This window comes from Leucopleurus acutus, assembly GCF_964270905.1.
Source record: "Leucopleurus acutus genome assembly, chromosome: 3".
NCBI lineage: Eukaryota > Metazoa > Chordata > Mammalia > Artiodactyla > Delphinidae > Leucopleurus > Leucopleurus acutus.
Window position 1 is genome coordinate 2,348,839 of NC_139145.1, and position 23,190 is coordinate 2,372,028.

The 23,190-nt window shown below is 57.8% G+C and overlaps 3 protein-coding genes across 3 annotated transcripts; all 3 read left to right on the forward strand.

Moving 5' to 3' along the window:
- The first annotated feature begins 286 nt into the window (after positions 1-286).
- DOHH (deoxyhypusine hydroxylase) lies at positions 287-7,495 on the forward strand. The gene is made up of 5 exons (XM_082837302.1): positions 287-331; positions 3,007-3,331; positions 4,966-5,042; positions 5,529-5,769; positions 7,020-7,495. The coding sequence occupies exons 2-5, from the start codon at positions 3,058-3,060 to the stop codon at positions 7,337-7,339; spliced, it is 912 nt and encodes a 303-aa protein (XP_082693428.1). The 5' UTR covers positions 287-331; positions 3,007-3,057; the 3' UTR covers positions 7,340-7,495.
- Positions 7,496-10,587: 3,092 nt separating this feature from the next.
- SMIM44 (small integral membrane protein 44) lies at positions 10,588-11,169 on the forward strand (the record flags this gene model as incomplete). Its single annotated transcript, XM_082835455.1, has 2 exons — positions 10,588-10,789; positions 10,931-11,169. 2 exons carry the CDS (start codon positions 10,588-10,590, stop codon positions 11,167-11,169), a joined length of 441 nt encoding a protein of 146 aa, XP_082691581.1.
- A 1,937-nt stretch (positions 11,170-13,106) lies between these two features.
- Positions 13,107-15,635, forward strand: SMIM24 (small integral membrane protein 24; the record flags this gene model as incomplete). The annotated part of the gene is made up of 4 exons (XM_082836928.1): positions 13,107-13,251; positions 13,911-14,016; positions 14,271-14,336; positions 15,503-15,635. Exons 1-4 carry the CDS (start codon positions 13,188-13,190, stop codon positions 15,633-15,635), a joined length of 369 nt encoding a protein of 122 aa, XP_082693054.1. The 5' UTR covers positions 13,107-13,187.
- Between the last annotated feature and the right edge of the window lie 7,555 nt (positions 15,636-23,190).

Sequence of the window (23,190 nt, forward strand, 5' to 3'; positions counted from 1 at the left end):
CCCACCTCCGGGCTGAATCGGCACAAACCATTTCCACTCGTCGTACCGGCTGGGGAGGCCGGAGAAAATCTCTTACAGGGAAAGGATGGAAGTTGCCCTTCCCCTTCCCTGAGGAATGCCGTAGACTCCGCCTGACGTGTGATTGTGAGCTATGGCACCGGTGCTAACTCGCGCTTCCGGGCCTCCTCACGCTGCGGAGCCTTTGACTACATTTCCCCCTCGGTGCTGCGTTGGTACCGTCCGGCTCTGTCACGTGGGCGGCAAGATGGCGGCCCCCAGAGCGCTTTAGGAGCGTCGCGGGTGCTGGCAGTGGCGGGAGCAGGCCGGTCCGGTAGGTCCTCTGATCCGGGAGCTCGCTGGGGCGTTCTGGCGGCGGGGGAAATGTGGAGGACGCCTCGTTGGGGGTCCCGGCTCTGGGATTCTTTGGCTGGGGGGATCGAAGGGCTTCCTTCTGACAGGTCCCGGCAGCTCTTCCCCATGAATTCTGGACACTCGGCCTCCGGGGATCTCTTCACTAAAGAGTCAGCACGTGGCGGGGGGGTCCCATGTTGGGCAACCCCTTTCTTGGGGTTCTGGGAGAACCAACCTGTGAGGGATCCAGTACTGGGGGATCCACATAAACAGAGGTAGAGACATCCAGTTCCTGGGAGTCTCTTCCAAGGAGCGTTGGGGAGCTGGTCGTCGCTGGGGGATCCTGTCGGCAGCCCCGAGGTTTGCCGTGTCGGGGCGACCCCTCTCTGAAGGGCGCGTCTAGTTATCGGAGATCTTTTTTTTTGCGGTACGCGGGCCTCTCACTGCTGTGGCCTCTCCCATTGCGGAGCACAGGCTCCGGACGCGCAGGCTCAGCGGCCATGGCTCACGGGCCCAGCCGCTCCGCGGTACGTGGGATCTTCCCAGACTGGGGCACGAACCCGTGTCCCCTGCATCGGCAGGCGGACTCTCAACCACTGCACCACCAGGGAAGCCCTATCGGAGATCCTTTTCTTGGGAATTCTTGGTTTAGAAAATCCTCAAGGGGGCGGATTCCCAGATTCTGCCTTGGTTGGGGGCTGATCCCCTCAACCCCATGTCCATATCCCTGTCCCCCTTCCCACTGAAAAATGGGCCTAATATATGGGTAGCGGGCTTCCAGATGTACCCCCTTACTTGTTCTCCTGCGTATAGAGGTGGGTGTTGGGCTCCCTGTGGAGATTTTTTAAAAAATAAATTTATTTATTTATTTATTTTTGGCTGCGTTGGGTCTTCGTTGCTGCGCGCAGGCTTCCTTTAGTTGCGGCGAGCGGGGGCTGCTCTTCGTCGCGGTGTGCAGGCTTCTCACTGCGGTGGCTTCTCTTGTTGAGGAGAACAGGTTCTAGGCGCGTGGGCTTCAGTAGTTGTGGCACGCGGGCTCAGTAGTTGTGTTCCGCGAACTCTAGAGAGAGGGCTCAGTAGTTATGGCGCACGGACTTAGTTGCCCCGCGTCATGTGGGATCTTCCCGGATCACGGCTCGAACCCGTGTCCCCTGCTTTGGCAGGTGGATTCTTAACCACTGCGCCACCAGGGAAGGCCCTCCCTGTGGAAATATTTAATACCAGCTCTGGCTTATCAAGTGCCTACTAAGTACCAGCAGTGGGTACTAAGTGCTCTATGAGCATCATTCCATTCACAGCAACTCTGTGATGTCCATGTGCCCTTTACGCCTATTTTACAGATGATACAGTGGTTTATACTGTGTATAAACCACTCAGTACCGTGCCTGGCAGGCAGTGGGTGCCCAATTCATTCAACAATACTTATTGAGTGCCTGCTGCCATAGCGACAGACACTGTGCTGGGCCTTGGGGATACAACAGTGAACAAAATAGTGTGTGTCTCTCCTTTGTGTCTTGAGGGAGGCCCTGCACAGACCGGGATTCATGAGTCCTGGGCGCTGTCAGCACTTGACTTGCTGTGTGACCCCAGACAGGTCACAGCTCATCTGTGTAGAAGAAGGAGTTGGGTCTCCATGGTCCATAATGCCTTGCCAGCTTGCTAACCCCTGGCTTCACTCTTTTGCATGTCACCTCCTTTGATGGTCACCTGTGCCCAGGCAGCTGCACTTCCCCCATTATGCCTGCTCAACCCTACTTACGCCTCTGGGAGCTACAGCCTGCTTGTCAGGTTCACGGAGCATGTCATTGGTCTGGAGGATGGAGTCCAGCCTCAGCTGTGTCCTTGAATCTTAATCCATCTATTCAACGTGGCGTTTGTGGTTTAGAGCTTGACTCGGGAGCCTGGCTCTACAAGTGGTTGTGCTTTTGTGTACTTTACTGTACAGCACTGTATAGAGTACAGTGGTACAGTATCTTTATTTCAAGCCCAGGATGTCCGGAAGCAAGCGTAAAAGCAGCGGTGATGTAGCTGGTACTGCTAAGAACCGCCAACCAATAACGATGGAAACAAAAGTGACAATAATTGAGAGACTGGGGCCAGGCGAAAAGATGGTAGACGTCACTCGTTCTTGTAACATGAATCGTTCAGCCATCAGAACAATTCTAAAGAAGAAGGACAAGATCATGGAACATGTGAAATCTGCGATAATACCAAAGAAGCGTGGAAAAATGATGGAGGAGATAGGGAAACTTCTCAATGTCCTTTATTTTTTTGTTTTTTTTGTGTGTGTGTATTATCTGTGTGAAAAGTATTGTAAACCTATTACAGTACTCTATAGCCGATTATGTTTGTTGGGTACCTAGGCTAACTTTGTTGGACTTATGAACAAATTGGACTTACAGAAATGCTCTCAGAACGGGAACTCGTTTGTATGTAGGGAACTTCTTGTATAGGCCAGAGGCTCAGAGAGGGAAAGTACCTTAGGGAAGGCCACACAGCAAGTCGGCAGGGTCGGAGCCAGGCTTTGAACCCAGATGGCCAGGCTGGTCAGCAGTTAGGAAACCAGCCCCACCCCCGAGGTCCTAATGCTGAAACGCACAAGTCAGCGAGCGGTGAAGGGTGCCTCTCACCTGGCCTCTTGTTTTTCTGCTGCAGGTTCTCGAGCCCACGAGTCCCCTTGTTTAGCCCAAGCCCAGTGGCAGCACCATGGTGACGGAGCAGGAGGTGGAGGGGTTGGGGCAGATGCTGGTGGACCCCCAGAAGCCCCTGCAGGCCCGCTTCCGGGCGTTGTTCACACTGCGCGGGCTCGGGGGTCCAGCAGCCATCTCCTGGATCAGCCGGGCCTTCAGCGACGACTCGGCCCTGCTCAAGCACGAGCTGGCCTACTGCCTGGGTCAGATGCAGGACTCACGGGCCATCCCCATGCTGGTGGACGTGCTTCGTGACACCCGCCAGGAGCCCATGGTGCGCCACGAGGCAGGTGAGCGGCGGTGAGGGTGCGGGCTATACCAGGCTGGCTCTGGAAGGGGTGGGCGATAAGCATCCTCCCACGATCTCTGTCCCGGGTCTCAACTCTGCCGCTGCAGCATAAGAGCCACCCTGAACCCCAGTCAACAGATGGGCGTGTGGCCGCCAGCCAGTCCAACTTTATGGGCCCTGAGATTTGAATCTCACATCACTTTTACACGTCATAAAATGTGATCCTTTTGAATTTTTTCTTTCTTTCTTTTTTTTTTTTTAAACGGCTCACGGGCTTAGTTGCTCTGTGGCATGTGGGATCTTCCCAGACCAGGGATCGAACCTTGTCCCCTGCCTTGGTAGGCAGATTCTTAACCACTGCACCACCAGGGAAGTCCCCTTTTGATTTTTCAAAAACCATTTAAAAATGGAAAAACCATTCTTCGTTCATACAAAGACATATGGTGTCTCTGGATGGTGGCCATGGATGGTCAGCCCCTGAGGTCACTCATTCAGTTCGTTCACCGGACGTGTTTATGGACTGCCTGCTGTGGGCCAGGCCCTGTTCTCACAAGGGACTCCGACGGCAAACAAGATGGAATAGAAACATCCTTGGCGGGTCTGTGCAGCCGGGGCTGTGTTTGTATTGATGTATCCAGTGAGCTCATAGCCAGCAGGGGGAATTGTTTCCATTTGATTGTTTTGGGGCCTTTTTAATATTCCCCACGATGATCTCCAGCTATGCCAGGCTGCCCTGGGGACCTCTCAAGACCCCAATCGCTGCTGCTGTTGGAGCTCTCCTTACAGAGAATGTTCGACCCCAAACCTCTCTTGTCCCATAGGCGCTGTTAGTTTGAGTGTGTGATTTTGTAGAACACCCAATCATGTTATGGTGGAAACACTTACGGAAGTGCTAAGGAGGAAAATAAAGCCATGGGTGGGATGGGGGTGCTGGAGGTGTTGCCTTTTTTTTTTTTTTGGCCTCGCCACGGGGCATGTGGGATCCCAGTTCCCCGACTAGGGATCAAACCCGTACCTCCTGCATTTGACACACAGAGTCTTAACCACTGGACCACAAGGGAAGTCCGGTGTTGCCATTTTTAATTGGTGGTTACCAATTAAAAGACCTAAGTGGAGTAAGGGAGTTATCTAGGTAGATGTCTGGGGAAAGGTGCTCCAGGTAGCGGGCACGGCCTTTGCAAAGGCCCTGAGGCAGGATGGTGCTGGTCTGCTGACCCTCCTTGCCCACAGTACAACTTAAAAACGTCCACCAGGTTTTCAGGGCTCCCCTTGATGGGCTCGACTCTGCCAACTGTTCTTGGCTCCTTGCCACCCGTGTCCCCAAGTTGTAATGACACGCTTGTCTGTGTCTCCCCTCTAGGCCGTGAGCTCTGGGGGTGCGGGCCGGGGCGGGATCTGAGTCTGGTTCCAGCAAAGCCTGATTTCTGGGGAAGGGACTCTAACTGGCATAGCTTCAGGGCTGGACCAGCTCCAGCTCCAAACCTCAGTGGCTGGAGCGGCCCTGCAGGATACAGGCAGAGCGATGGGGAGGGGCATCCCGGAGGAGGCGTTGGTGCTGGTTAGTGCCTCTCCACCCGCCGAGGCATTCAGGGCGTTCCCCAGCCAATCAACATGTACCCTCTGCCCCATTCTCAGGGGAGGCCCTGGGAGCCATTGGGGACCCAGAGGTGCTGGAGATCCTGAAGCAGTACTCCACCGACCCTGTCATCGAGGTAACGCAGCCCCTCCCCCACCCCCCTCCATGCTTCGGGCCCAGGAAGCGGCCTCAGACCCTGTGCCTGGTTGCCAGGGTAACCACCCGGCCCAGGGATGCTGAGAGAGGACCACTGCCCCACTCACGGTTTGTCATCACCTTTAGGACAAAATCCCAAGCCCGCAGGCCCCAAGTAGTCTGGCCCAGCCACCTCAGATCATCTCTGTTGTTGGCTCTTCCCTGACGGGTCCGGCACGTCCTGCCTTGGGGCCTTTGCACTGGCTGATTCCACCTGACGCCTCTCTCACTGGTTCTGATGTCACCTTCAAGCTAGCCCCTCCTGGCCCTCTGCCCCTGGTCACTCTCTAGTCACAGCAGCCCCTGCTGGTTTGTCTCCAGTCTGGAAAGATCAGTTGGTCCTGTGTCTGTTGGCTCCACCCCTGCTAAACCGGGAGCCCTGGGGGCTGGGGGAGGGCCCGGCACATCCACCCCCCTGTCCCCGCAGGTGGCAGAGACGTGCCAGCTGGCTGTCCGGCGGCTGGAGTGGCTGCAGCAGCACAGTGGGGAGCCGGTGGCTCAGGGGCCCTACCTTTCCGTGGATCCGGCCCCATCCGCTGAGGAGCGCGACGTGGGGCGGCTGCGGGTGGCGCTGCTGGATGAGGCCCGGCCGCTCTTCGACCGATACCGAGCCATGTTCGCCCTGCGTGATGCTGGCGGGGAGGAGGCTGCCCTGGCGCTGGCCGAGGGTGAGGAGGGGCCCCGGGGGGCAGGGTCGGGGCCCCTTGGGGAGGCCCAGTGGCCACATCTGTCATACGGGGCAGCCCAGCGTCCCAGGGCACTTGCATCCTGGGGCAGGTACTCCTCTTATTACCCCCTCTTCTCTGTGGAGGAAGCCTAGGCCCAGAGAGGCACAGATACTTGCCCAAGATCACACAGTGGTCCAAGCAGCAGTTGGGATTTGATCCCCAGGGGCCCTGTTTTTTTTTGTTTTTGTTTTTTAAATTTTTTTGGCCACGCGAGGCATGCGGGATATTAGTTCCCCGACTAGGGATCGAACCTGCGCCCCCTGCATTGGAAGCGCAGAGTCTTAACTGCTGGCCCACCAGGGAATTCCCCAGAGGCCCTGTCATCATTTACTTGTGTCATTTTCATCCCAGCTCTGCAGGGAGCCCCGTGCAAGCCTGCAGGGCTGTGGTTCCCCCACCTGAAAAGGAGGGGGCGGGGACTTGGGGAATCCTGGGGTCCCTTGGCACCCCCCCCCATTGCCTGAGGTGGTCTGCTTCTGGTCCACAGAGCACTCAGAGCCCCCCTCTGCCCTCCTGGAGCTTCCTGTCTGGCAGGGGAGATGTCCGGCCATCACCATGACCCAGGACCCAGGGGATGCCGGGTGGGAGCACAGAGTGGGTGGGTGGTGGGTTTGTCCTGGATAATGCTCGGAGCAGGGGCCGCACAGTCTGGCGGGCCTGCTTCAAACCAGCGCTGCCTGAAAAGTGGCATCTGATCGCAGGCAGGTCGCTCCCAGGTCCGGCCGCGGGTCCCCTTCAGGAGAAGCGTGGCCTGTCTGGCTGTGGTGGGGTGAAAGGCCCGGGACTCCCAGTGTCACTGATAAGACTCTATCGTGTGTGGAGTCGTGTGGGAAGCAACCCAGAAGCACAAATGCACAACATGCCTGCAAATAGCACTGGCTGGTGTGAGGACAACGCAGAGTACAGAAGTCCAGGGAGAGGCGGGGAGGGACGCTGGGCCTGGGAAGGAGGAGGCCACGCCCGGTCCGGCCAGAGGGAGGGCGGAGTTCCCAGTGCCTGGCTGGCCCCTCGTTGCTTCTCCTGCCCCGTGTCTCCGGGCCCTCCCTCTGGGCAGCGCTGAGCACCAGGGCGGGGTGTCCTCGACGGGAACCCTTTCCACCCCTCTTGGACACTTCTGTCCCCAGGCTGCCCCGCCCCAGGTCCCTTCCCGTCCCGATGGCTCCCCCAGCCCGCAACTCTCTCTCCCGCAGGCCTGCAGTGCGGCAGTGCCCTCTTCCGCCACGAGATCGGCTACGTCCTGGGCCAGCTGCAGCACGAGGCGGCCGTGCCCCAGCTGGCGGCGGCCCTGGCGCGACCCGCCGAGAACCCCATGGTGCGGCACGAGTGCGCGGAGGCCCTAGGGGCCATCGCCCGGCCCGCCTGCCTGGACGCCCTGCGGGCCCATGCGGCAGACCCCGAGCGCGTGGTGCGGGAGAGCTGCGAGGTGGCCCTGGACATGTATGAGTATGAGACAGGGTCGGCCTTCCAGTACGCAGACGGGCTGGAGCACCTGCGCCCACCCCCCTCATAGGGCCGCGCCCAGCTGTCTCCCTCGAGGACTCTGCCCATAAACCATGTTGGAATGAATTGCATCTCGCTTCCCTGCCTCCCAGCCGCTTTCGCATCTTGAACCCCTGGGTGGACTGCAGGCTCCCCGGGGCCAGGCTGAAGTCTCTTCTCTGCCACTCTGAGTGCAGGGCTGCAGTGTTGGCGTGGGAGGGGTATCTAGGGGGTCCGGGGACAGGGCTGTGCTCTGGGGGGTTGGGGTGCTGTGGCCCAGCTTCTCTAGGAATGAGGGGGTGCAGGGAAAGGTGCTATGGGCAAACCCGTCCCCGTCGGGCCTGGGCAGGGTGTGGGGGCATCAGAGAGCTGTCCTTGGGGTGGGCAGGTGGTCCCTGGGTGGGGTGGCCTGGGCTGGAGCTCAGGGAGGGACAAGCAGGTCCCAGGACATTCCCCAAATGGACTAGTAAATTATTTTTGCCAAGTGATGACTGTCAGAGTGTGTTGGGGGGCCTCTGGGGTGAGGGTTGGCTGCTCTAAAGGAACATATCCTAGGTGTGGGGGGCCAGGGCGTTTGGAGAGCTCAGCTCTGGGATCTGCCCTGCCCCAGACACTGTGACCGACACGAGCCTGTGGCCCTGTTTCACATCAGTTCCCAGGGGTAAAATCTGCCCAGCCAGACCCCCCCAAAGGGGTTGAGGGGGAACAGCCCTGCATCCTGGCCCTCTCCAAACCTCATCCTCACCTACTCCTATTGGGGGCATAGGGGACGGGGTTTAGTGGTATGACAAAGAGTCTGGGCCCATCCTACCTACCTCCCTTACTGCCTCCTCATGCAGTCTCAAGCAGCCCATTTACCGCTCTATAAAATGGGTGTTAACAAGAGAACCTAATTTTACATGTGACGCATTTTCCACACCAAGCAATTCTCCGTTTCTCCATGGATGTCAGCTGGGCGTCCCGCAATTCAATTCAGTTCTCTGACACTATCTACCCTGAATCAGTGCAGACCCTCCAGGTTCAGGGTTCAGTCCTGCAGGACTGCCCCCACTTCAGATGCAGGTCCCAAGTCCGGACCTCCCATACTTCTGACAGACTGGTTATGAATTGGGGTTCCCACCACCCCCTCTTCACATTTGATGATTTGCAAGAATGGCTCACAGAATCAGGAAAGCACTTTACTTAACCTGTTTATCATAAACGAGGCAAATGAACAGCCAGATGAAGAGGCACAAGGTCTGAAGGGTCGGAAACACAGGAGCTTCTGTCCCCGTGGAGTTTGGGGTGGATGCTTTTAACCTGCTCGGAAGCTCTCCAAGCCCCTTCCTGTAGGGTTTTTAATGGAGGTTCCATCACGTGGGCATGATTTGGCAAATCACTGGCCATTGGCAATAATCCCAGTTCCCAGCCCCTCTCCTCTCCCTGAGGGGTGGGGCTGAAAGTTCCATCCCTCTAATCCCAGGGTCAGTTCCCCTGGCCACCAGCCCCCATCCCGAAGATGCCACGCCCCTGCCCTCATTAGCATACACGCAGGCGTGGTGGAAAGGGGCTGATTATGAACCACAAAGGAGGCTCCCCTCTCCCCCATCACTCAGGAAATTACACGGTCCTGGGAGCTCCAAGCCAGGAACCAGGACGAAGACCAAACAGATCTCTTGTTATCTCACAGCGTCACCCTCGGGCGCTAGCTGCGGGCCCCCTCCCCCATTTATCCCCCTCCCCCATTTATCCCCTGGCCCCCAGCCCCTCTCGCCAACTCGGCCATCACTTCAGCCTTTCTCCCTTCTCCAGTTTTCCCTCTTTGCCCGTCAGCATAGATAGGCTGTAATTTCTTTTCTTTTTTGAATTTTATTTTATTTATTTTTTATACAGCAGGTTCTTATTAGTTATCTATTTTATACATATTAGTGTATATATGTCAATCCCAATCTCCCAATGCATCCCACCACCACCCCCTCCGCCATTTTCCCCCCTTCAAGCTGTAATTTCTTAAAAACATGAACCACCACCACCCACAGCCCTTCCTGACTCCATGACTTGCAGCTCTCTCAAACCTGCACCAACTAGGACCGCCCCTCCTGTCACCAGAACCGTCCTTGCCCACAGGTGACCTCCCAGTGTCCAAATACGGTGGTCACATCTCAGTCTGCGCCCTCCCCCTCTCAGCAGCCTCTGACCCGGCCAGCCACCCTGCTCCTGGGAAATTCTCAGGGACTCCGCCTCTGCGCCCAGGGCTGAGTCCTTCGGCCCCACCCACACCCCCGCCCGGGCGGTCTCATCCACTCTTGGGGCTCGAACCCCATCTATGTCCCAATGACGCCCACTGTCCTGACTCCAGCCCGGGGCCTCCTCTGAGCTCTTGGCTCGGGGTCCAGTTTGGACCTCTCCACTTAGATATTGCTGAGGCATCCCAAACTTAGCCTGTCCTGAGAATTCCTCGTTACCTCCCAAAGTGGCTCCTCCCACAGGAAATGGAAACTCCATCATTTCAGGTGCTCAGCCTGCAAACATTGGGGTTTGACCAGTTTAAGATCTACCCCAGCTCTGCCCATTGCCCCACCCCCCACCCCCGCCAAGCCTCTGCCTCCACCTGGTCCAGCATCATTATTGCCCACCCGGAGCAGCTCAATCCCTCCTCCCCATCCCTGGCTCCCATCCTCAGCCCATAGTCTGTCTTCCCCAGAGAAGCCACCGGAGGGCGCCCGTGAGCACCTGAGTCAGGTCCCGTCTAACAAGCCCAGGAAGGTCCTGCCCCAGTCAGGGCCTTTGCACCGAATGTTTCCTCTGCCTGGAAAGCTCTTGCTTTTGGTACTCCCATGCCCGGTTCCCTTCCTTCTCTGGGTCTCTGCTGAAATGTCATCTGAACATGGCCTTGGCTGCTCTATTGTGAGAGGCTGCTCTATTAGACCATGGTCTCCCCCCACAGTACCCTCAAACCACTCTTTGCTTTTTAACACGATATATCATTTACTCTGAGGTTATGCATTTCTCAGAGTCTATCTCTCCATCCTGAACGTCAGCTCCACGAGAGCAGGGATTTTCCCAGAAGAGGGGACATCCTGTGCAAAGGCCCTGAGGTGGGGATGGACGTGCAGGGTAGCACCTGGCGTGGTTGGAAATGAGCGAGGGAGGGGGGCCAGTGGGCGGAAGTGATTTGCAACGTGATCCATGCAGGCAGATGGAGGCCGTGGGGGAGCCCCAAATCCTCTTACCCAAAAGCTCCTTAATACTTCCGCCTGGCGGGTCACCACCGGGCTGCCCCTGCTCCAGGTGGCTGCCATGCCAGCGCTGGCACTCGAGGAGGGGATGGAGGGCTGGAGCCCGGCCTCGCCACTCTATGAGGAGTACCGCCCACCGCCGCTGGACACCATCCGCCTCCCCAGGTACGCGCTGTACCTGCTTCTGGCCGCGTTCGTGGTGGTGGCCGTAGCCTACGCCATTGTTGGGCATCTCATCAAGGACCTCGCCCACGACCTGGCCGGTGAGCCACTACCCACTACGAGCCTGGCTTGGGCTAGTGCTGGGCCACTTAGTGGGGGGGTGTCCGAGGGCCTCTCCTTGCCAGGGAGGGGGCAGAGGGTGGCCGGGCCTGGGGATGCTCCTCACCAGCCTCCTGCCTCAGACTGGGCATTCGGCCCGAAGCCGGACCAGGAGGATGGCCCCCGGGAGCTGCCCGAGAGCCCCGAGGACGAAAATCTGGAGGAGCTGGACCTGCAGCTGGCGCTGGCCTGGCGGGTTGACGAGGACGCCGCTCAGGGTGGCGAGGGGGCCCCCGCAGAAGCCCCAGCCCCGCCCTGCCACCGCCCCTCCATCGCCTTCAAAGACCCACCAGCCCGAAGCTCCTTCTGGAAGCTGGGCTGAGCCGGGCCCTGCCCTCCAGCCCGGGAGCCGGTTCCAGCCCCTTTGGCGGTTGTATAAACCAGACTTGTGCCCATCAGAGCCCTTTCACCTTTGATCTGTGCTGTCTTGACAGAGAATGTTCTCTTTCTTGGCTGGTGGACTCCAGTGGCTGGACACTGATTTTTTTTTAATTAATTAATTTTATTTTTAATTTATTTTTGGCTGTGTTGGGTCTTCATTGCTGTGCGCGGGCTTTCTCTAGTTGCGGAGAGCGGGGGCTACTCTTCGTTGCGGTGCGCGGGCTTCTTCTCATTGCGGTGGCTTCTCCTGTTGCGGAGCACGGGCTCTAGGCATGTGGGCTCAGTAGTTGTGGCTCACGGGCTCTAGAGTGCAGGCTCAGTAGTTGTGGTGCATGGGCTCAGTTGCTCCGTGGCATGTGGGATCTTCCCGGACCAGGGCTCGAACCCATGTCCTCTGCATGGGCAGGCGGATTCTTGATCAGTGTGCCACCAGGGAAGCCCTGGACACTGATTTATTTCCACACTCTGGTTTCCCGCATAGTCCCAGAGCCTAACTCCACCTGGCCTCCACGAAGCCCTTGGCAACCTGTAAACCAAAAAACACTAAGAAGATTAAAAATAATAATAACAACAATAATAGTGGCCAACCCTTCGCTAGAGCTTCGAATGTGCCTGCTATTGTATGCTAAGCAACCCCTTTCCTTGTATTAACATTATCTCGTTAAATCCTCCGAGGTACGATTTATTGCACCCATTTATCAGATGGGAAAACAGAGGCACACAGCCCAGAAATGACTCGGTCGGAGTAGAGAGAACGTTTTGCGAAAAGAGGCTGGCCCAGCGACCTGCCTCAGAAAGCAGAAGCCTGCTCCTCTGGGCTCCTCCACCTCTGAATCTTCTCAGCTCCCGCCTCTCACCTCTCTCCTGGTTCGGCAGCTGGATGGGTCCGTCTCTGGGGGTCCTGACTTCCTAACTAGCCTGAGGGCTTCCTTCACTCCTGAGTTTTGCACGGGCTGGGGCACACAGTAGGAGCTTCACCTGTGCCTGCCTGGCTGGTCGAACTGGGCTTGTCCTGGGCTCCACTGAGTGGCCCTCCTGCACAGCGACCGTGGTCAGACCTCAGGAAGGGAGGGGGCTCCAGGAATTCACAGGCACTCCGTACGTGCCTGGGCAATAATGCTGGTGTTCTCCCAGCCCCCAGGCGTCCGACGGAGGTCTCAGGCCTGGAGAAGGACCAGGCCTCCCCATCCCAGCCTTCCTGCCATGTGATTGGGCTGTGGCTGTCCCGTGGCAGCTGGGGTGGGGTCCCCATTCGCCCAGGCAGGGCCCCCTATCTAATCAACCTGGGGATCAAGGTTGACACTCAGGAGAGCCAGGAATCTGAGTCATCAGCTATCCCAGGGGCCCCGTTCTCTGGCCACACGGCAGCAACTGGGTTTAGAGGTAGATGGTGGCCCATCCCTTCTTGCCCCGTTTGCTCCCCCTGGAGCTGGCTGTGGGTCCCCAGGGGTCGGGGACCCAAGAGGAGCCAGTATAAGCTGGTGGTGGGAGAGACCCGCGTTTACATCTAGTTCTAGCTGCTTCTGCCCAGCCTGGCGCTCCTGGGCCCCCTGGCTTCTCTGTAAAACGCAGGGGGCAAAATTTCATGGTGCCTGCAGAGAAAGAATCGTAATGATGTGTAAAAAGCACTGAGCCGGGAAGGAAGCTCAGGGCCAGTTCAGCCCGGCGCCTGTGGCAGGGAGCCTGGGGGACCCTGAGGCTGGCGGTCCTGGGTGGGGTGCAGGGCTGAGGGGCCGGACTCCCGTGTTAATCGTTACACCAGGTCCAGAGTCTGCCCTCCTGGAAGGCGGGGGAGAGGGGGTGGATGCCAACCAGGTGGGGCAAAGGGAGGGGCCCTCTGGTCTGGGCCTGCCCCGCCCCCAGACCTGCCTGCCCCCTTATCAGGGGCTGGGCAGGGTCTCCCCTGACTCTGACCGGACTGTGCACTCCCGTACCTGGACTGGCTGGATCCGCCGTGCCATGGGGACCCTGGAGACCCTTCTGCTCTGCACCCTGCTCCTGTCGCCGGCGGAGGCCCAGCAGGGTAGGGCTCCGACCTCTGGGGCAGGGGTGGGAGGATGGGTCGCGGGGATGGGCTTGGACACAGGCTGGCCATCTCCTCCTTTGATGAGAAACCGAAGCCTCCGAGAGGAGTGGGCAGGCAGGAGAGGAACGGGGTCAGGCCCCTCTTGGAGGCAGCCTCCCTAACTCCCCCACTTCCTCTGGGCCTCCCACCTCATCCCTGAGCGCCCCCTCCTCTCAGAGCCCCGTCCCCTTCTCTAAAACCCACCTCTGAGGGAACTCCCTGGCGGTCCAGTGGTTAGGACTTGGTGCTTTCACTGCCTGGGACGCGGGTTCAATCCCTGGTCAGGGAACTAAGATCCCAAAAGCTGCGGCGCAGCTGAAAAAAAAAAAGAAGAAAGAAAAATTTAAAAGGACTTCCCCGGCGGTCCAGTGGTTAAGACTCAGTGCTTCCACTGCAGGGGGCATGGGGCACGGGTTCGATCCCCGGTCGGGGAACTAAGATCCCGCATGCTGCCGGGCGCAGTCAAAAAACAAAACCAAAACCACCTGTGAAACCCAGGTCTTTCCAAGACCCCTCTGTCTGAGCATCCCCTGCACCCTTCGCCCCCTGTCCTTTCGGGGGCCCCCCACCTTTCCCATTTCTGAGTCTCCTCTGCCCCCACCTCCTAACAGCCTCAGGGCGTCATCTGAAGCCATGGCTGGTGGGTCTGGCTGCTGTCGTGGGGTTCCTGTTCATCGTCTTCATCCTCATGCTGGCCAACCGTATCTGGTGCTCCAAAGAGAGGTGGGAGCCCCTTTCCCTACCCTCCATCTCCTCCCCAAAGCGCTGGGCACCCCCTCCTACCTCATGACCCTCTCTGGTCCCTTTCTTGTCTCCCCATTTCCCTGCTCCCCCTGCTCCCACAGCTCAGGACAGCCATGCAGCCCCCCTCTCTTGCTTCCTGGAGTCCCCCCAGCCTGGGGGAGACTGAGGCTGAGGCTGCCCCCACTTCCCACCCTTCACCCGCCCTCATCCCTCCATCTCCATCTCTTCTGCAGAGCTGAGGATGAAGAGGGGTCTGCATTCAGAAGGGATCCCCACTTGTACGAGGAAGTGGACCTGAGGTACTGCCGTGTGAGCATGTGTAGATGTGTGTGGGTGTCAGGGGGTCTGCGTGACGCCCCTCCTCGAGGAGGGGAGGGGTGGGTGAGCGCGGATGACCTCTTTCTGTCCTTGAACACCTCAAGCACGTTCCTGCCCCAGGGCCTCTGCACTTACTGTTGGTTCTACTTTGTACACCTTTCGTCATATCTTCTGGCTGGCTCCGTCTCTCCTTCAGTCCCTGCTCAGATGTTTCTTCCTCACAGAAGCCCACCTCGACCACCAGCCTTCCTGACACTCTCTCCGCCACAACCCTGCATCTGTCTTTGCATGTATCATTAGCTGAAATTATCTTAGTCATTTACCGGTTTCTCGACACTAGATAGTGGCTTCCAGTGAACAGTGAACTGGAAGTGAACAGAACTTAACTTTGGTCCTGGCTCTGGCCCCAGGGCCCGGCACAGGGCCTGGCATACAGTATGCACTTAATAAATACCTGTCGAACAAGACCGTGGTGTGGGATTGTGTAGGGACTGTGCAGAAGTGTGTGATTTGGTGTGGGTAACTCTCCTGGGCTCAGCGTCTCCCATGATCCTGGCTCAGGGATGCGGGCAGGGCTGGGGGCTCTTTCAGGGCAAGATCCTAATTTGGGCAAAGGCTTGGGGACAGAAGTAGGAGCTCAGGAGCTGGGAGGACACTATCCTGGCTGGGAGATTCTCAGCTGAGCCCAAGATGCCTGAGGGAGAGGCGTGGGCCAGACTGCTTTGTCCACGACCCAGCTCAGGCCCAGTAAAATGGGATTCCTACTCCCAGGATGTGCTGGAGGGGCCAGATCCCACAGGTGCTCCTAATTTGTAGTTTCCTCCCTGCCTTATTCATTCCTCCTCCACCCATCCACCCGCCCACCCATCCATCCATGCATCCACCCATCCATCCATCCTCCCATCCATCCATCCTTCCTTCCTTCCTTCCTTCCTCCCATCCACCCATCCTTCCATGGGACAATTGACCCTTAGTTTCTGCCTTTGTGAAATGGAAATAACAAGGCTGCCTTGTTAGGGCTGTTTTGAAGATTCAACAAAGATTCTTTCTGTAAAGCGCTCCTCATAGGACCTGGCACAGGTAAGTGTTCGTTAAATGGGAGTGACTCTGTTTCTTATTGTGGTCTGGGGCCTCTGTGTCCCTACAGTAAAGAAGACAAGAAGGGGAAGAAAGAGGAGGAGAAAAAGGCCAAGAAGGAAGGAGAGAGCAACTTGGGGCTGGAGCTGGAGGAGAAAGAGGAGCTCAGAGACCAGGAGCAAGTCAAGAACACGGCCATGTGAAAACTCCTCAGCCGCTGCCTCCAGGCAGCCCCCCAGAGGTGCCCCTTCCACACCCTAGAAGCAATGACCTGAAGCTGAAGCCACTGCAGTGACTCCATCTGGGGTTGAGAGTACAGCGTCCTGAATGAAGAGGCTTGGGACCACCCCTCCCCCCTCAAGAAGGGATCTTTGTGCGTTATGTGGTCTGTATGTGTTATGATTTGTACCACCTGGTGATTCTCCTTGCATTTAGAGAGCACTCCTGGTTACTGAGAAAACCCCAACCCCTGCAGTTTCATGGCCTCACCTGCTTCTACCCATTGCCTGATTTCTTGGCCCTCTGCCTGATATCTATCTGCCAGAGCCCTCCTCCCTCCCACTCACCTTCAGGACCGGTATCAGCCAGGGACTGGCTCTTGGGGAAGAGCCCTTCAGAAGGGCTACTGTCATCCCGTGGGACTTAGTTTCCCCTTGAGGAGACGGCTTTTGGGGTTGGGGGTAATGCCCAGGCAAGGGTGGGAAATCAAACTCCACGGTGCCCAGATACCCTGGGCAGATTAAGCGCTCCCCCTGCAATCTCGATTCTGCTGTCCTGAGCCCCGAGGGCCGTCTCCTAGGAAAGCCTCGCTCCCCCGCACCAACCCAGGGTTTTGGGTCACGTGACTCCATTTCTGGGAACTGGGTCTTGGAGGGTGCGGTGCCCCCCCCCCCCCCCCCCGCGTGTGAGATCTTGGAAAGGGATCTTGGAAAGGGATCCTCCCTGTTTCCAACCTCCCCAGTCTCCTCACTTTCTCCGGGCCCTGGACCTTGCCCTGATGTTAACCATTTCCTAATGAGAACTTTGATAAAGGCTGGCATTTAGGGCTCCCTTGTGGAGCAAGGTAGCTGCGGTTGGTAGGATCCAGTCCAGAAGGCGGGGAGCTTCTGTCTGAGAACATCCCAGGATCGTCCACCAGGGGGCAGAAAAACCATAAATAAAAAAGTGGAATAATCTCCCTAATAGGTGCTCCCACTGAATGCCTAGCATCCTTACGGTCTCCGTCTCGGTCAGTTTGCAATTAGTCTCATTTTCCGGCTGAAAATACTGAGACTTAGAAAGAAGGAAGCCACTGGCCCAGCTCTCCCTGGCTGTTGCTGGCAGAGCTGGGATGGAAGCCCAGGCTGCCCAAAGGATGGGGCATGTGCAGGCTCTGGCTAAGGTCAAAGTTGAGGTTCATGTCCCAGGATGGGAGAGGGTTGGGGTAGGAGGTGTTCCTAGCTGGGAGAACTATGTTCTTTTGGGATGCTGTGTGGCCAAGGGGAAGTGGCCTGACCTCTCCGAGCCTCGACTTGGCTCCTCTTCGCAACGTGAGGACAAGAGTTCTGACCGCCAGAGTGTGAGGCTTGAAGGAGGTGCCGGAGCTCAAGAGTCATTGCAAGACCTGGCACATAGCAGGCACTCAGGAAATGAGTTCCCCATCTTTCCTGAGCCTCCCCTCCCATGTCCCTGGCCGTGGGGAGTGACAGGGTCAGGATGGGCCTCAGGGAGACGGGGGCTGGGACGCTTGGGACACTGAGCCCCTCCCCATGGTGCCCGGAACCCAGTGAGGGGGCCCCACCTCCGACTTCCTGCGGCACCGGCCACATCCTGCCCTGGGGTGCCCTGCGCAGGCCACTTCCCCCTCTGGCTGGGGCGGCAACCCCAGAACCTGCTGGACAGGGGAGAGGACAGACGGAGAAGGATGGATAGATTCTGGACGACCCCCGGCCAATTCTCCCTTCTCGCAGCTCTGGTCCCGCGGCTGGTTCAGGCCCAACCCTGTAAGGCCTTGGAAGGGAGTGGGAGTGCGGTGGCGAAAAGAGTCCCAAGCTGGCGGCCAGGCTGCTGACCCCGCCTTGCTCCCGCCCGCAGTGGCCCAGAGGAAGCCGTGGCTGGTGGGGCTGGGGGCTGCGCTGGCCTCCCTCTTCCTCATCTTTGTCCTCACCTTGGTCTACGCCATCTGGTGCAGCGAGCCCTGGGACAGGTAGGTCCTCATCTTTCTGAGCCCCTCCTTCCCGAAATCTCTAAATCGCTCCTCTCTAAGCCCCTCCCCTCTCTGAGTCCCGCCCCCTAAGCCCCTCCCCGTGTCGGGCCCCCTCTCGGCCCCTCCCCTCCCCGAACATCCTCCAAGGAGGCCGGGCAGGACCAGGGGGTAATTCTTTTTTTTTTTTTTTAAATAAGTTTATTTATTTATTTTTGGCTGTGTCGGCTCTTCGTTTCTGTGCGAGGGCTTTCTCTAGTTGCGGTGAGCGGGGGCCACTCTTCATCGCGGTGCGCGGGCCTCTCACTGTCGCGGCCTCTCTTGTTGCGGAGCACAGGCTCCGGACGCGCAGGCTCAGTAGTTGTGGCGCATGGGCTTAGCTGCTCCGCGGCATGTGGGATCTTCCCTGACCAGGGCTCGAACCCGTGTCCACTGCATTGGCAGGCAGATTCTCAACCACTGCGCCACCAGGGAAGCCCCAGTGGGTAATTCTTTGATTCAGAATCCATGGGGGCCTCACATAACCTCACTCTCTTCTCTCCTGACTACCGACCTGCAAAATGAGGGTGGCTTCCTCACAGAGAAGCCCATCCCTAATATGTGTTTCAATTGGGGTCTGTAAAGCCTTTTGGGGGGGGAGGGGGTCTGTAAAGCCTTTACCACTCCCACGCGAACCCCATCCATTTATCTATCCACCTGTCCTTCCCTTCCTCCCTCCAGCCGTCCATCATCCATCCATGCATCAGCCCTCCCTCCCTGTCTCCCTCCGTTTCTCTCTCCTTCCCTCCCTCCAGCATCCAATCCTCCATCTGTCCATCCATCCAACCACCCACCTTCCCACCACCCATCCGCACATCCGTCGGTCCATCCCAGCCACTCGTTAAGCCATCCACCCATCCATCGGTCCATCCCCCACCTCTCTGCCTGTGCACTCACCCTCGGTTTTGAAACCCCTTATCGGTTTTGGCTCACGCAGCTCAACTATGGGCTCAAGCACTTCCTTCGTGTTCAAACGGGGCGGGTGTCCTAAGCTGCCTGAGCCTCGTCGTCCCCTTCCGTACCATGGGAACAACAAGGGTGCCTGCAGGACTCAGAGGTTCTGTGAACATTGTAAGAAGCCCGGAACCCAAGTCCTTATTAACTTGGGTTACCTGGGCCCTTCTTGTCTCCACAGCAATAAAGAGAAGGAAGAGGAGACTGTGAGAAATGAGGAGAAGGAGGGAGAGGGCGACGGGGGGTTGGAACTGGAGGAGAGAGGGGCCTCCGAACCATGAAGCAATGGCAAGCACCTCCTCGTGAAGGTTTCCCACTCACCTCCTCCAGGCAGCCATCCAGAGATGCCCCAGTGCCTTCTCCATGCCGCATCAGCAAGGACCCGGCCCTGGGGCCAGTGAGAGGACTCCACCTGGGATTCAGGGGAAAGTGGCCCTTGAGTGCACAGGACTCAGGACCTGCCCCAAGTCCCTCTTGGAGGGCTCTCTGCGTGTTACCTGGTCGCCCTGTACCCCTTCCCAAGCTCGGTCTCCACCTGATGATTCTTCTTGAGCTTGGAGGACACCCCTGGCACAAGGAGCAACCACCTCCCCGAGACCCCCTACTATCTCATATCTCTACCCAGTCTGCATCGCTGGCAGCTTTCGGCCCTTTTGATTTCTTCTCCCACCTCTGATTTCTATTGCCCTTTGGATTTCATCGGAGAAGCCAGGTCCTCCTCTTGCCCACGTGCAAGCACTTGCAAGAGTTTTCCAGGCCTGCTTCGAGGAACCCACAGGAGTCACTTGTCTCCCAGCCCCGCTCCTGGCCTCGGCTTGCTACTCCTGAGCGTGAACTTTGAGCTGGCTCAGAGCAAGGCCGTTTCCTGGGAGATGAGGGCTCCTCCTACCTTGTGCTCATTTCGGGGCACTGTCCTGGAGGCAGGGACTCCCAGGGCCTGGGGTGAGGGTGCAGGAGTGCGAGTGGGGAGGAACCCCTTCTTCCAGTCCCGCACTCCTTGTGGGGAGGCGCCATGCAGAAGAAGGAGTTGGAGTCCCCACTTCTTTGCTGTGTGGCCCCGAGGCAAGTCACTTAACCTCTCTGTGCCTAAGTGTCCTGTCCTGTAAAAGGGGAGGATAACAGATTCTTCACAAGTCGTCATGAGGTTTGAATGAAATACGGTCTACAGAAATCCTGAGCGCAGAACCCAGCACCCCAAAAGCGTTTTAATAAATGTCGGCTTTTTGTTATGCTGAAATGGTGAAGATGGGGCGGGCCAAATGGGCCTCCCACCACAGACTCGGGGGATCCTGGAGGTCAGGGGGTGTTTTCCGACGGCAGCTCTGGGAGGGCAGGAGTTTTCTGCCCTCCAGTCTCCTCTTTGCGAGGTCTGGGGCTTCCGGGTGGGTGGCCGTGTTGAGGGGGTCGGGAAGGGAGAAGGGAGGGGCTATCGGGGCTCCTCCCCTTCCGCAGGGGGCGGGACTTCCCCACTAGGGGGCGACGGGGGCGTTCGGGGGTGCGTTCTTTAGGTCGTCGCAAGCCTGGCCCTTTTACGGCGTTTAGTGGGGAGGCAGGGCTGGGACAGCCTCTCAACGCCAAAAACTGCTTCACCCCAGGGGCCAACGGATGAAAAACACTGAGGCTTTCCTTGAGAGAAAAGGACAGATTGAGCCCCCAGCCCGGCAGAGACGCGGCCCCAGGATGAATCTCCAACCCCTGGCTGAACCCTCCATCCCAGCTGAACGCCCACCCCCGGACTGAGCCCCTCACCCAAGATGAGATCCCCACCCCGCAAAAGAAGCTCCTGCTAGAGCTCCCCTTCCGCCCCTCCGCCAGGAGAGCCGGACTGTGGGGATGCGGGTCAGCTGACCCCTCCATCCGGGACCCGCTTTCTGGGTCCACGTCCTAGCTCCTCCCACAGGGGGCGCCAGAACCTCGCCGCTGAGCGCAGAAGAGCCCACCCCGGTTGGGGGTAGGGCATGGGAAGGGTACGTGTCCATCTTGGAGGGGGTCTCGGACTCCACCCCTGCCCCCCAACGATTGTGTCTTCTGCGCCTGTTACTGGGCAGCAGCGTGGGGGCTGCGCACCTGCGCGTCAGCGTCGGCGCACCGCACCTGGGTCCCTCTCCGTGCGTCTTGCCTTCGCTTCGTGCCTCAGTTTCCCCGCCAGTGAAAGGGGATATAAACGTCCCTCCCGGGGAGGCTTGTGGGTAGGATGGAAGGAGCTTGTGCAGCGGAGAGCTTTGACTGCACGTCTTGGGGGTCCCTGGGGGACTTGGAATGGGGGCCAGGATGGGGGACAAGGTTTCAGACCCCAGCCTCCAAGGAGGAGAAGTGACTGCCCCTCACATCCATGATGCTTCCCTGACCCCAGCCTTTGAGGAGCCCCTGTGGCTTCGGGGTAGGAGCTGGACATGGATACTGCCAGCTCAGAGTGGTCAGGGGTGGTGTGGAAGAGACTGGGGTGCTGGGGTGCTAGGAGGGCTAGCAGGGGCTCTGCCCAGGCAAGTAGAGAGGGCTTTCTGGAGGAGAGGGTATTGGCACCAAGTTGTCCTGTCCTACCTCTGCTCACTGCCCTCGGGGGCTCCCACATCCCTCCTGGGGTAAAAGCCCAAGTTTTCCCCCGCGGCCCACAAGGCCCTGGATGACCTGCCCCGTCCCCTCCCTGCCCTGACTTCCTCCCTCTCTCCCCCTCGCTCACTCTGCTCCAGACACACGGGCCTCGTCGCTGTTCCTCCAGCACACCAGGCACGGTGCTGCCCCAGGGCCTTTGCACGGGCTATGCCCTCTGCCTGGAAAACTCTTCTGCCAGATTTTCAGGGGGCCGTTTCTCCCCCTCTATTCAAATCTCTGTTTAAACGTTACTTCCTCGTGTGAGGCCGACTCTCCTATCCCTTATTCTGCTTCATTTGTCTCCTTGGCACTTACGTCCTCCGACATTTACTTATCTTTATTGTTTACTGTCCATTTTCCCAACTTGGAACTGTAAGTGCCATGAAGGCAGATCATCTGGGGCGTTTTTTTTTTGTTGTTCTCCACTGTGTCCCCAGTACTTGGTACCCAGCAGGTACTCAGGAAGTCTTTGCTGAATGAATGGGAGTTTGCTAGGTGGAAAAGAAAAAAAAAAAAAAGAGGGAAGGCATTCTGTGCATCTTTGGAGCACCAACTGTGTGCCAGGCTCTGTCCTTGGAGCCACGTAGGAGGTGGAGTTCCCCGTGCCTGGCACAGAGCAGGTGCCCCATAGATGCCCATGGAATTTGTTGATCAAAGACTCCGGGAGAATGCCGGAACTGGTTTCCTGAGGCCGCCTGCCCTGCAGCCTCTTCCCTTCACTTTGGTACAGAACTCAGAACAGCCCGAATGGAACACAGAAAGGAGGACCCAAGACAGCTAGAAAGAGTCGAAGCATAGCTTGTTTAATTTTTATACATTTTTTCTTTTTTTTGCCTTTTATTGAATCTTTTATGGAACCCCCCTTTTTCATTTTTTCTTTTCTTTTCTTTTTTTTTTTTTTTTTTTTTGCATAGGGAAACAAACAAAATAATAACAGCCAGAGTCACTTTCTGTAAATGGTACTTAGGTAGGCGCGTCGGCGGAAACCAAAATGACTGCGTAATATACAAGGTTATGATCGGAGTATGATGTGAGGGCGCAGGGCAGGGGAGCCGGGCAAGGAGAAGGCTGGGCCTGGGTCTGCTCAGATGTCCCCTTGTCCCCTGTCCTGTCCCCACCTTGGGGAGGAAGAGGAGGAGGGGAGTGAGCCCGGCCCGAACCTTCTCCCAACATGGGTTCATGAGCATGGGGTGTGTGCGTGTGTGTGTGCATGCGTGCGCGCGTGTGTGTTGTATCCGGTGTGTGCGGCAGCAAGCGAGAATCAGAGTAAACTATCCTGGTAATATCGGCAAAATACAAAATGGGGGGAAAAAAAAAAACCTCAAAAAACATCTCAGAGGGAAAAGGAAATTAACAGCAACACCACCAAAAATTTTAGAAAGAAAAAAAAAAGAGAGAGAAAGAAGGAAAGAAAATTCAGAGAGGAAAATGGGTCCCTCTCCCCTCTCTCTGTCGTCCCTCCCCCCACGACACGTGTTCTGCCCGTCAGACACGGCTTGTCCCGCCCCCATGTGCAGCCCTGGGGGGTGACAAGTTGGGGGTAGGGGCCAGGACCCCTGGATGTGAAGGGGCTTTGGTTTCAGGGGGCCTGGCTGGGACCCAAGATTGGGAGGATGGGATGTCGATGCATTTTTGGGAATGGGCTTTGGGGGCTCACCACTAGAGGGGGGGCTGAGGTAGCTCCTGTCCCTTTTCCAGTGGGTCCCCTTCTAGCCAGGTGGCGTGAAGGCAGGGCTGTAGGGAGGGTGGGAGCTTGGGGGGTGTGGGACTTCCTTCCTCTTCTGGAGCCCTTAATCCTGTTGGATCCCACCTCCTCTTTTCTGAGGCCTAGGGGACCCCCAGGGACTGGGGGAGGAGAACCCCAAAGCCACACCAGCAGACATGTGAGGCACTGCTTGGGAAAAGTCTGTTTTGGTATCGCTGGCAACAAGTCCTGCTGGGATCGCTCTGGGTCTGTCTCCCTGCCTTGCCCGGGGAAGGGGCCGGGGGGG

Excerpts from the sequence above, each read along its gene's own strand:
- DOHH (XM_082837302.1), top strand. The coding sequence starts at position 3,058 with ATGGTGACGGAGCAGGAGGTGGAGGGGTTGGGGCAGATGCTGGTGGAC. Across the intron at positions 5,043-5,528 it reads CCACCGACCCTGTCATCGAG|GTGGCAGAGACGTGCCAGCT; the intron begins GTAACGCAGCCC and ends CTGTCCCCGCAG. Across the intron at positions 5,770-7,019 it reads TGCCCTGGCGCTGGCCGAGG|GCCTGCAGTGCGGCAGTGCC; the intron begins GTGAGGAGGGGC and ends TCTCTCCCGCAG.